The 13,361-nt window shown below is 45.0% G+C and overlaps 1 protein-coding gene across 8 annotated transcripts in view; it reads left to right on the forward strand.

Annotated features, from left to right (window-relative positions):
- Positions 1–13,361, forward strand: part of fam49al (family with sequence similarity 49 member A, like) — a 45,937-nt gene that overhangs the window by 23,404 nt on the left and 9,172 nt on the right. For 2 of the 8 annotated variants that reach the window (XM_054745998.2, XM_054746008.2), the window contains exons 2-3: positions 2,097–2,193; positions 11,167–11,246. In XM_054745998.2, the coding sequence (XP_054601973.1) occupies positions 11,174–11,246 (73 nt within the window). In that variant the 5' untranslated portion in view covers positions 2,097–2,193; positions 11,167–11,173. Of the gene's footprint in view, positions 1–2,096; positions 2,194–2,239; positions 3,355–6,915; positions 6,996–11,166; positions 11,247–13,361 lie in introns of those variants that run through there. The other 6 variants (XM_054746021.2, XM_015955696.3, XM_070556040.1 and 3 more) reach the window with 5 other exon arrangements.

A 13,361-nucleotide genomic window follows, 5' to 3' on the forward strand; every position in this document is an offset into this window, starting at 1 on the left:
ATATATATATATACATATATATACATATATATATATATATATATATATATATATATATATATATATATATATATATATATATATATATATATGACGTCACGGTAAACCAGGGGTCGACAACCTGTTCCCATCAAAGAGCCATTATTACCAGTTTCCCATAGTAAAGAAAACACTGCAGCAGCCACGGCGTTGTGGGCGGGGCCTACCCTCAGACAGCAGAGCGCTGCTCACAACAGGTGACAGCAGCCGGTACCGGTCGCTCGTGTACGTCAAAGTTATCTTTCATAAGACGATAATCAATAAAACGATTTATATAAAACGGATCCAGAAGTTGTAGCCCGTCTCTGCCGACAATATTTAGATATTTTTCACCCTGTTGGTGGTTTTACTGAGCAGGTGCCACTTTTGTCATACGTTTCTTTTTAAAACATGTTTAGACTGTTCAGAATACAAATCCAGGCTCTGTCACGTTTGATTGTTGTAATTAAACTTTGTAGATGGGGAAGGTCAGAAAAGGATCCGATCATTTTGTTTTTCCCTCATTTACAGTGACGGAGATAACGTCGCAGTGCGCCTGGCTCTGGTGGTAATCAAGTTTAGTTTGTAACAATTTTCACAAGAAAACAGAACAGTTAAAAGCAGGGCTTGTGTTGACCGGACAGATCCCGTATTTGACCGTTTATTTTGACGGAGAAAGAATAGAAAGAATTACCCCGACGCATGCAGACGAACTGACACTTTATTCGTTTCGCACATCGCAGATGTAGCTAAATCACTCAAGAAAAAATTTCCTTCTGAACATCTGAGCTGGACACTGCTCAGCGCAGCTCACTGTCAGCACGTACATAAGGTGCACAGCGAGCTGAAGATGTGGAGAGGGGCTTGGAGCGCGTCGCAGAACCAGAGCGCATGCGGGAAGATTCCTCTGACTGAAGCGAGTTTTTTCCAAACCCTGTCTCTCAGAGAGAATTGTCACTTAGAAAATGTTCCCTGATGATGAAACGTTGGCTGAACTGTGCTTGTTCCTGTGCCCAATGTGGCGTCTGAGGAGAGTCCCAGAATCTCACATCCTCTTCAGCTCAGAATGCGCCTATGATTATGCACAAACGTGACGCGTCAACCCGGTCACACAGTAAGACTGGGCTGGACTTGTTCAGGTTTACGCAGACAATCTTCACATTTAGAATTAGCATACAGATGTAAAATTTATGCAGTACAATATAAAGCTTTTTATTTAAATATCCATTCATTATTTTACAAGCACAGAGAGCCGCATCAGATGGATGGAAGAGCCGCATGCGGCTCCAGAGCCGCGGATTGCCGACCCCTGAGCTAGGGCATGTGCGGAGGACACACACACACACAAGCAAAATATACTTGTTTTCAATTACATTTATTGGGTCCACTTACTTTTTCTTAGGCCCGCCCACAAATGAGTTTCTACGCTAATGGTGACTTTTGACAGACTTCTCTGAGCTCCGCAGCCATTACACTTTTCACCTCGCGCACCCCCTAGCGGCAGCTCGCGCACCCCCAGGGGTGCGCACACCATACTTTGGGAATCCCTGGTTTAGAGTATTAACAACTTTTTATTGTTGCTTTAACGTTGTCTTTCTGTTTGCATCCCATGTGAGGAACCACTAATTAATAAAAAAAAATCAAGAGATGTTCATTTTTTAAAGTCAACCCATTCATCATTCTCACCGCTAGCTTCTTTTCACAGATCTTGAGCTAAAGTTTGATGATGTTTTATCTGAAAGTGATGCACACACTGAGTATTAACAAATCACACATTTATTAATATTTAAACAAAACTCAAACTGTAATAACCACACTGTTTCATAAAAACGGGCTTACATTTTCAGGTTGGTTCCATGATGTAAACACAAAAATAGAAGTATCTGTGCCTTTGCTGTCACACATCCAGCGATTAAAGAATGAGATGAACAGATTCTTTGTGTTTTTACGTGGCTCGCCACACTCCCAGCTGACTCCTGCCGTCTCCAAGTGGGATATTTTCCAGAGATACTACCTGCGTGGGACTGTGCTGTCTTGAAGTTGATGTTGACCTCTCTCTGCCTTCCTGCTGTTGCCAGGTGTTGGGCGCTGATGCTGTAACCATCGTGAGGAGCTGACGAGCCCTGGTTGATGCAGAGAAGCGTTCCTGTGGGGAAAATAACACAAGCAACGAAGGTAGGAACAGAAGATGGGCGGTGGAGAAAACAATCTGAAAACACATGGAGCTAACTAGGAACACTGAGTAAATTAGTGTTGATTCACACTTCTGGACAGGTTGTGGTTGACTACGGAGGGCAGGGGAAGTTTAAAAAGGGATTATTGGGGAGTTATTAGAGGTTTCTGTGCTCGGTAAAGCCACACTGATGAGCTTCCTGAGCCGTAACAAGAGGGATCTTTCAGAGACACTTGGCTGTGGCACTTGGTTCCAAGTCTGGGTCAGGTTTGCCTTTCAACCCCATGTGGTCACCGATCTGTGTCCTTTTTAGGCCTCAAGGAGCTCCTCGTTTCACGCTCCTTTGCTGGACTACAGATGAGAGCTGTGCAGTTGCATAAGAGAAGCTCTTTGCTCCACTTTCACGCTGCCTGAATGCAAACACTGTCTGTTTGCGTGTGAGAGAAACCGCAACCAGTGTCCACCAAACACACTTCCTAATTCCCAGAATGCCATGCCTTAGTGATCAAACAAGCTGCCCGTCAAGTTTTCAGCTACTTTTGTGGACTTTATGGACGTGAATGCGTGTTTGGATGACCCCGCCGTGGTTCTCGTCCTGCTCTTTAGATTTGTTTTCTCCTGAGGGCCAAAAGCGAGACTGAATGACATCATGACAGAAATGTGCTTTGACAAGACAAAGCCCAAGGAGTGGGGAGAGCACTGCAGAGTGGTGAAATGGAGAAGTGAGACAGAAAGGAAAGCTGCAGGGGAGATTTTTGAGGAACTCATTCTGACGTCAGAGATTTGGAGAGGATGGGTGTTTTCTGTGTAAACAAAACAAAGAGATGCTTCAGAAATGCGTCTGAAACGTAAGAATTAACCCTACCTCTGCTCTGAGGTGTCAACCTCACATCATCGCCTGTAAACGCAGCACTGCTGGAACAAAGTCAGGCATGTAGACCAGCGCAAACAGAAAAAACCACAGGGTCTTTTAATAGAAGTCAGAAAAAGAGAAGTGTGAAGTGGACACACACACGGAAAGAGAGAGAGAGAGTGAGCAGAAGTTTGTATTCGTCTCCAGAGAAGCAGAGCGATAACCGGTGCCACGGAAGGATTCCGATCTGGGAAAACTCAGAGAAGAGATTTCAGAAGGAGAAGAAGAAGAACGCTCAGAGGAGACGAGGGTAAGAAGAGAGAAAGCTGTAGTTAATGGGGACCTCATTAATGCATCAGATCACTGCGGTTTAAGCGGTTCGGTGTGTGCACGGGCTCGATGCTTCCCTATCGTCAGCTAAGATGAGCAGAGTCACCAGGCCAACCGTATCCTGGCAACCATCAGCTGAGCTCTGCTCTCAGGATGGACCGCATGTTGCTCCAGCCTCCCTTCATGGGTGCTGTTACATGCGATGCTACCTCTGGCACACACCAGTGTCAGGTTTTTCATGCATCAGAAGTTTTCTGCCGCCTCGCACGAGGCCGAGCTCTTCACCTCAACAGGAATTCTCCTTCACAATCACCTTGTCGGGCTGGAGAATGAGAATCTCTTATTCATATATTCATAACCTTCGTTCAGAACGCATCACGGTGCAGGTGGGGAGTTATCATGTTTAAAGTGGTGGCCGAGGGTTGCAGAGGTGACTTGGCATACAGCTGTCTCATCACACGCCCAGTGGTTTAGAGGTAGAAGGCGTGGTTCTGATTTGAGACGAAGACAAATGACCGGAAGCCGCCTCGGCAAGCGTAACTCCATCTGTCCGAACCTCAGTGCTGCGTTGCAACACCCATTCCTGCTGAGCAACGACAAAACTGAGCCATGTTCTGTCTTGCGGTGGATGGCGGCATCTCGTAAACATGCAAATGCTGGCTATAAATCGTTCTCAGAGAGGGTGGTGGGGGCACCAATGAGCCCCTGGTGGGGGCTAACATCACACACGATGAAAGGAGAGGAGGTGCAACTTGGCTGCTGCTAATCTTACCTTAACAAAAAGTATTTCATCGAGAGGTTTCTGAGTGGTTTTATAAAGCTGGATTCTGCTTTTTGCTGTCTGGCGTGTCATTTTAGCACACAAGTCCTCCTGTCTGGAGATATGGCTTCATGTTCTACGTAACAGATGAGCTAATGGCTGGTTCATCCACTTTAATATAATTCAATCTGCAACATTTCACACAGCATTGTTTAAAAAACCTTTACATCAACAGACATGTGGACTCCGGTCACTGGACTCAAGGTGAACATCTGATGATATTAAGTTCAAACTGATGGCATCACAAAATACTCGGGGCTTGGCTTTGGTTCTATTGCTGATGACTTGTGACCTGGCTTCTCCCTCCTGCTGGTTAAAAGCATAATTACAACAGTTGTAAACAACCCTGCCGCAGCCTGCTAGAGCTAGTGCTATGTTAATGCCAAGCCCCCATAATTCGGGTCTGGATATGAAGCAAAACAGGAAGTGACAAAAATTGCAGTTCCACCCTCATCCACTAGGGGCTGGTGTCAGAAGCGAGCAAATCCTCATTGACTCCCATGTTAAAAATACCAATTTCACAGCAGAAATAAACATGTTTACAGCCTGGTACCAAAACATGTTTGTGGTTTAAATGATCTAGTATACACTCATGACATCTCTGAGGGGATGATTTTTTTGTCACTCTTCTGTTTAAGTGTATTAAAAGCCTAAAATTCTGTATAATTAATAAGCATCCGACCCACGTGAGCGCAGAGCTAGCTCCGGCGAAAGGCCTCCACCTGAAAACTGTTCCACCATTTTCAGTCTCTCAACTTAAGCCATTGGTTGTGATGTTTGTGTGTTCTTTTTGGATATTATTTGTGCAATTGTTGGACAAAATGACTTGCTGTGGCATCAATTGCACTAATAGAGCGTCCAAGAAGTCTCTACTTCATTTTTTTCGGTAAGCAAAATTATATTTATGTATTTTAGGTCACTGCCGCTCTTGCACGAGCTGAGCTTAGATTTTAACATGTACTGTTTAACCATGAAATTTAAATGTAATAGGGTAAAACCCAGTGCATTTAACATAATGCTGCACTTTAGAAAACGGGTTGAAATATAACACGTTGGTGGAGCTGGGTTCCGACTATCGGTATGGTCTCCCTCCCCTCAGCGGCAGCTCGGCGCATCTCTGACCGCAGCGGTGCTTGTCTGCTGCGCGGGCTGCTGGTGTACCATCAGATCTCGCTTCCCCATCAAATACTGTTTCTCCTACTGCTCTGCTCCGCCCTCGCGTCAAAAACACTGCTCGGCTCCACCCAGGCGGCAAAAAGAAAACCCGCGCTTAACATTAGCTCCTTCACACACATTACTAGCATTCTCTGCTCGTGCACAGGGAGACTACGGGAACCATGAAGGTTCAAAAAGCATGAATCATCTGCTTGTGGAGCTCTCGGGAGACCTCTGTGTTAACCGGCGGCAGCTCAGCGCATCTCTGACAGAAGCTCCGGTGTTGTGCAGAGTTAACTCCGGTTGTAGCTAGGCACCTACCACCTCCGCGTTAGCTTTGGGTTAGCTTGTAGCTACATCGCTTCAGTTTGACGGGTGTCATCATTTGATCCCAGCCTTACAGCCCCACACTCAGCTCCACCTCTTTTCCCTTTTTTGGAATTGTCTAGGCTTGACGGAACCTGTGACAGAGTCAAAATGGCGGTGGTGGGAACCTCCCATTTTGGCACAAATTTTTTTTAACTGGACCCTATGGATACGAATTGTCCAGTATATATGTCAATGGTTAATGCTAACACAAGCCAACTGATTTTAAATGTTATGAAGAAAACAGATTATCTCTGTTTGACAAAATAAAAGTCCAGTAGCAACAAAGCCAGGTCACCATCAGTCTGGGATTTTGCAGTCTCCTCCCTAAAAAGTGGTGTATGCTGCATCATTGTTCACTCTGGTTATTCGCTCTTTGCTTCACCTCCAAAGACAAAACAAGCTCAATTCTTCTTGTGTTTTTTTATTGGCTGGAAAGCTAACTGCTAGCCTTTATACTAGCTACCAACATAGTAAACTGCTATTGCTGTAAAGCAGGTAGAGAGCCTTACCTGAACCACAAAACTGTTAAGCCCAGCTTCTGCTCAGCAGAGGGTGACAGAGTGATGTCCAAAGTGAAGTTGCTCAAGTTTATGGCCCCTCTGACTGTTGGTTGTGTGTTTATTTACTAGTGTGTAAATCCCGCCACCAGCTTCAACAGCATTAGCGTCAAAAACTCCAGTTCCCCTGATTTCCCAGTCTTGTTCAATAATTTAGCCAGCTTAAAATGGACATGACTTTATTAACATAAACATTTACATCTGATTTGATTTTTTTTATTTTTTATGATATAAGGGCACGTGTAGACCCTAAACGTGCACGTATAAAGCATTAGAGGGAAGCCTTCAGGTTTTTATTGTGTTACTACAGTAATGTAAATAAATTAGAACCGCTGTCCAGCTCCATGGACCACAGATCAGCCAGCTAAACAATTCAGATCTGGATTTTGCCCCTGCTGCAGTTGGACACAGAATATGCCGTGCATCAGATCCAATCTGTGATCCGAGTCGGCGACGACTGGGACGTCTGACTTAGCTTCAGACTAAACAGAAGGAGATAAGGAAGGACAATTAGAGTGAAGCAGATGGGTTCAACAGAAATAACACCAGCCAGAACCTGCTGTGTTGTCCATGTTCCTGTTGTATGTCTTCATGCAGGCTGCCAGGTTCTGTGTGCATTTTATTGTTTCCTCCCGTCCAGGTCGCCAGCCATGGGGAACCTCATTAAGGTCCTTGGCAAGGATTTAGAGAACTGTCCACATTTTTTCCTGGACTTTGAAAGTAAGTGAGCATCAGGGGTGTGTGTGTGTGTGTGTGTGTGTGTGTGTGTGTGTGTGTGTGTGTGTGTGTGTGTGTGTGTGTGTGTGTGTGGGTGGGTGGGTGTTTGATGTGTGAGCGTGGAGAGGAGGTGTGCAGTGGGAGGTCGGTGGGCGGGGTCAGACGTGAGATGCATAGTTGTTGATGGTGTGATGGAGTGTTGTTGGGGGTGTTGTTTGTTGTCATCAGTCGCTCTTCAGTCCCACTCTCTAACTGAGAATCATACAGACACGTGCACTGGTGTGAGTGATGTGCACATGCACTACCATGAATAAACAGTAATATACGCATATAATATGGATTATTATAGAAACTCCTGATTTTATGGAGTTTAAATGGTGTCAGCAGTGAAATGGCTGTTTTCAGATTGGCTAGTTTCACTTCTGCTTTCATTTAATCAAATACAGAATCCAGAAGTTCACTCATTATAGGCATGGATGCAATTTTCATTTTTTGTTTTTTTAAAAGAACAAGTTCACAATCGGTCACTCTGACTTCAACATGAAGGTTAAATGTAAAAATATTGTTCTAGCATTATTTCCTGCATTAGCCGCTGATAGAGAATAGATGCTGAAACGCTCGAATAAGAAAAGCCAGTCAGATCTACATCACACTGAAAATTAACATTCATGGACTCACCCATCTTGGCTCACGACAAGGAAGGCTGTTGTTGGTTTAGTGTCCAGGCAATGGCAGAGAACGTCTTAAGGTTGGTTTATGCTTGACGCATCCACGAGGTCCGCACGGCTCCGCGCGGAAAAGTTGCGTCATTTTAACAACCACGCCCCTCCACCGCGCCTCCGCACGGCCCAGAATTTTCGCAACGCGCACCTCGGAAAAGCTTGGTTTATGCTTGACGCATTCACTTTCCGCTTGGTGATGCGGTTCGCGGATGGAACGCGCTTCACAACTCGCAGCGTTTATGGTTCGTGCGGCTCGTCTCTGCGGTGAGCCAATATTCTCCCAAACTGTAGGGGGCAGCATGGAGCTCTACGGCATGCATCCAACACTACACCGTAGTAGAAGTAGAAATGACTGTTTACAACATGGCATTTCAGCATTTTTAACAGCGTCCTCGTCTTTTCTGTCAGTGCGAGCTATTTCTCTCCAAGAATTATTACAACATGTTGATCACGGTGATCTCTGAGAGCTGAATCATACAAATGTCTGTATTTACGAACCTCTGCCATACTAGTTCTTGCCGGTCCGCCATGTTTTTTCGTGTCTGACCGTCCGTGTGGTTAGAAATTTTCCAAGGTGCGCGTTGCGGAAATCTTGGGCCGTGCGGAGACGCGGTGGAGGGGCGTGGTTGTTAAAATGACACAAAATGACGCAACTTTTCTGCGCGGAGCCGTGCGGACCTCGCGGACGCGTCAAGCATAAACCAACCCAAAATTTCTAACCACGCGGACGGACGGACGCGGAAAAACATGGCGGACTGGCAAGAACTAGTATGGCAGAGGTTCGTAAATACAGACATTTGTATGATTCAGCTCTCAGAGATCACCGTGATCAACATGTTGTAATAATTCTTGGAGAGAAATAGCTCGCACTGTCGGAAAAGACGAGGACGCTGTTAAAAATGCTGAAATGCCATGTTGTAAACAGTAATTTCTACTTCTACTATGGTGGAGTGTTGGATGCATGCCGTAGGGCTCCATGCTGCCCCCTACAGTTTGGGAGAATATTGGCTCACCGCAGAGACGAGCCGCACGAACCATAAACACTGCGAGTTGTGAAGCGCGTTCCAGCCGCGAGCCGCATCACCGGTCAAGCATAAACCAAGCTTTAGCTAGCAGAAGATAATGTTAGCTTTAGAAACTCCACAACACGGCAGAACTCCTTCAGGCTTGTGCTGTTTGTGGAAATAAAACATCAACGTTGGAAAGCAGTGGTAGAGTTGTGCTGCTGTTAGCCAATCAGAGGAGAGATGTTCAAATACTAGGAAATAAGACTCCAGATCAGTTTTCTGTTCCCAGCTGCTCTGGCTCACTTCTAGTTCTTGAAACGGGAGCACCATTGCTTTTGTCCCTCAGATACTCCCAAGGCTAGAGACCACTAGCCTAGAAATCTAGATAGACCATAGCGGGTTAGTCTAGCCATGCTCCTTAGGAGCCTCAGCAGGCCCAAACAGTCTTGTGTCTCACAAATCATCAGTTTGTTTGTTACTGCAACTGGGCGTATAAAACGACTTTGGAATCAACTTCAAACTATAGACCCTTTTACTACCTACGTCATCAAAAGTTGCGCGCGCAGCCTGGCAGTGAGAGTGAAGGCTTCCTCATTCACACTCGATACTAAAACAGCGTTTTAAACCCTTTGTTTGGAAGTTCTGAGCACATAAAAATGTTGGGTTGTTGCGTGTATGGATGCCAGAATCGCTTCTCTTCAAGCAGTGGACTGAAACTTTACAGAATTCCGAAGGGAGCACATCCATTTCAACAAAATCGGAGGCGTCTGTGGCTGCAGGCCAACAAAAGGGTTGATGAAAACTGGACTGAAAACACGATCCGAAATGCTCGAGTTTGCAGCGCCCATTTTATATCAGGTAAGGTAATTATGTAAGAAGATTACACCAGAAAGCTGGTTAACGTGTGTTCTATTAAATAAAGTAAGTTGCGTTTGCTGGTTTGCTGGTTTGCAGTCTATTTATTTACATTTATTTACACTGCATATTAGTATAAACTGTATTTCTCTAAAATTAACACGATTGTCCTCTGAGCACGCTAAAAAAAGAAACCTATGCTATACTCACCCTGCCATGCAGGTACAGTTGGCTGTGAAGACGTAGTTCTCTGGTTTGTTTACTATGAGCCAAGCCTCGTACACAGCAGTCTTGTGTCCTTGTCTTTGGCTAGGAAGCACTTCTGCCTTCAAGACGCAAAACTCAGAGTCTATGTCGTGATATTTTACTTTCTGTACGTGGCCACAGACAACATAGTTGTATGCATCTAACGATTTGTATGCCCGTAGCTTCTCACGTGTGTACTTACTGGGCCTCTCCACTAAAAACGTATATATATCGGGCCACTGGATATCTGGTCACGCACCTACATCTTCCACCCATTCCGTAATGCCACAGGGATCCGGGAGTCTGTTGCCATTCATTAAAGTGAGTTTAATAATATAACATTCGAGATTTGCCGGTGATAACCCCGCAGCGTAGCTTGATAAAGCCTGACACAACGCCATTCTCTGTTGCCAAGCTGCGCGCGCATTCTCGCTGACGTCATATTGTTTACAAACAGTGAAAGGGTCTTTTTAGACTTGGGCTTGTCTTTGAGTCAATAGCAGATAGAGGTATTTAAGTCCTTTGTTTAGAAAAATGGTGTATCTGCGTCTTCAATGGTGCATGCTGGGCTGCCCCTGCCTACAATCGTAGAGGCGAGTACGTCACGTTGTTCATTATGCAATAGCGAGCAAAGACAGCTTGAAAGTCAACCGTAGAGTCCACCCCACGACGGAGATCTGTTTGTGGGCCGTGGCCAGGCTATATATTCACATATCATATTTATGCTAGGCTAATAGACCACTGCATGAGTGAACTTGGTGTTTAAATAGATGGTTGGAGCGGTTCTTGTTCCTGGGTAGAATGGCTTTATAACGTACAATGTATAAGAAATTTGAATTCACTGTGAATTTCCTGTCTTCCACAAATGTTTACATGAATATGAAATTGCATCTTCGTTTTGGAATACCTAAAGCTGTATCTTTCCACCCAAACGTCAGTGATGTTTGGCAACTTTGAATAATCAAAGCAGTATGGAGACACACAACTTTTTTGACAAAATCAGTTGTATTAATGGTTTATGATGTTTAATTTTCATGTCGTCAGTGTAAGTAAAGTTCTGATTGGTCTGAGTCTTCGCAGCATTTTAACGGTTGGAGGAGAGTGGGATTAAAGGCGCTCCGTGTCGCTGTGCTCCAACCATACCATTCCAACGACTGCTCTCTCATCTCGTCACCACCCAAGCCACCGTCCTTCCTAGGGACTACACACACTCAAAGCTCACACACACACTCACACACACACACACACACACACACACACACAGACATCTATACACCCCTGTGCACACGGTCCCAACACCTGTCCCTCCATCACCCACGCTCTTCTCCCCTCTCTCTGTTCCAGAGGGCTCATGGGAAACCTCCTGAAAGTGCTGGCTTGCGCCGAACTTGAGCATGGCCCAATAGTTTTCCTTGACTTTGAACGTGAGATCATCAGCTTCTTTTTTTCTTGAGTTATCCCTTTTGTCTCTGTTGCCTCTCCTTATTTTGAACCATTCCACCTTAGCTGACCATCTTTGCATCCTGCTCTAACCCTCTTCCATCCTGTCCTGAGCTTTCCCAGACCCTTTTTCCCAGCGAGACTGGCATTTGAAACGCGTCTTTTTTAGAGAATCTTCGTTTTATTGAACACAGACGGATCCCCGCTGTAGCAAAACGCCAACAATAAGCTTCGATTTTCACAATTAAACACAAATGTCAGTCCTGTGTGGGTTTCTGTTGCTAAGAGATGACGATGTCTTACAAAGCCACCATCGTCATCCATCCACATCATCGTCTCGTCACTGCTCGTTTGGCCTATCTGTGTGTGTATTTTCCAGTAAACCGTGTGTGTATAAGAGGTTGAAAGTGACTGAACGAACGACTGTAAGATAAAATCCTGTAATTACAATCCTTTCTACTCCTTTTATGTTGTATTTTGAACTATGCAGTGTAAAAAAATCCATCCTAACAAGCCCTTCATGTTTAACGCCACACTGCTACGGCGGATATATTAAATTTGATCACTTTCACATAAAAATTAGATTTTTCTCTTTGATGTTTCTAATTTTGTGGACTTAAGCGATAAACAAAGTCTTCAGGATCGATCCTAAAGTGGATTTGGACTTAAATTGTTAAGATGTAGATGTTTTGCACTGTATCCCTACATTTCCTGCCCCTTTTCTGCCACTTCCCTCCCTAAACAGCTGGCTTTCCTCCTCCTGATTTATCGGCTGAATGTTTCAAAGGGAGGGGGGGGGGGGGGGGGGGGCTCACTGCTGGCGTGAGACATCAAGCTGTCAAACAGGCTGAATTCCTCTTGGTTCATTATGCATGTGATGCACTCCAACTTCAAAAGTAAACGGGATGACTCAGGAGGCTGTAGACCTCCCCCCATCCTCCTCACCCATCTCTGTGCCATCTGTGAGCCCTGCCTCTCCCCAGGCGGGAAGGGGAAGGGGGGGGGGGGGGGGCACTCACCTCTGTCACACAAGTTTGGTTTGAGCTGCTCGTATCTGACGGATTATCTCTATGACTCCTGTATCTGAGAGAATCTCACAACAAAAGAAAATGTAGACAAAAAAAATCTTTAAACCAAAGCAAATTAATCAGTTTATTAAAACGACTTTAAAATTAGCAGCTAAAGGGTGTTATTATCATTATTATTTAAACCGGAAGTTAGACCTGGAATCAGATATGCACAGCTAAACTCCTGATGCCCAGGTCTATATATAGATTACAAGAGTGGTGTAGATCATCTCATTAGGCCTCAGGACAATAATTGGATGTTATACTCATCTAATTAATACCTAGTTAACACCCTATGTTGTTTACCAGCAGATTAAAGGAGGCTCTAATGAGACGTAATAAAAATAGATAGCAGAGGTTGGGGAGCTTAATAGGGCAGCCGGCGTGCACACAGGACAGCAAACATCCCATGATTACTATGAATCTGCGGGGCATCTGCGCCTCAGCGTGCAAAAATAATCAGCAGAGCTGCTGCAGATTAAGAGCTGCTGGAGAACACTCCCACACTCGCTTCACACCTGAGTGTGCAGGACAAGAGAAGCAAATACAGTCGGGACTCAGGACTCTTCACTGTGAGTTATTCAAATGTTTAATCACTGCTGCATGCCTGCAGGATGCCACACAAGGAAACAGAGCAGAGACTCGGAGGGTCACTGCAGCAAAAACACCAACTCTGCACAATATGTATACCGGGGAAAGGAGGATGGGGCGAAACCTGAAGGACGAAGGAGAGTTTGTACCCACTCGCAGGAATGAGGCAATAAAAAGAGATGGATAGGACTTTTAGCCGAGTCTGATGAGACAATAACACCTATCCACGTGGAAATCTCTCCTGAACAGACGTCTCGGCGGAGATTCAGCTTCTCGGAGATGCCACAGTTATTTGTAGCCTCCCTGAAGTTGAACACTTTAGTCATCTTTGTTTTGCGGTGACCTGAGTTTGCAATCAAACCTCACTGTGTGACAGAGCAAGCCTCACAAGCCTCCTGATCTAATTCTAGAAGGAAATCAAATCTTTTTTTTATTTCACAG

The sequence above is a fragment of the Nothobranchius furzeri genome, chromosome 11 (genome assembly GCF_043380555.1).
Source record: "Nothobranchius furzeri strain GRZ-AD chromosome 11, NfurGRZ-RIMD1, whole genome shotgun sequence".
Taxonomy (NCBI): domain Eukaryota; kingdom Metazoa; phylum Chordata; class Actinopteri; order Cyprinodontiformes; family Nothobranchiidae; genus Nothobranchius; species Nothobranchius furzeri.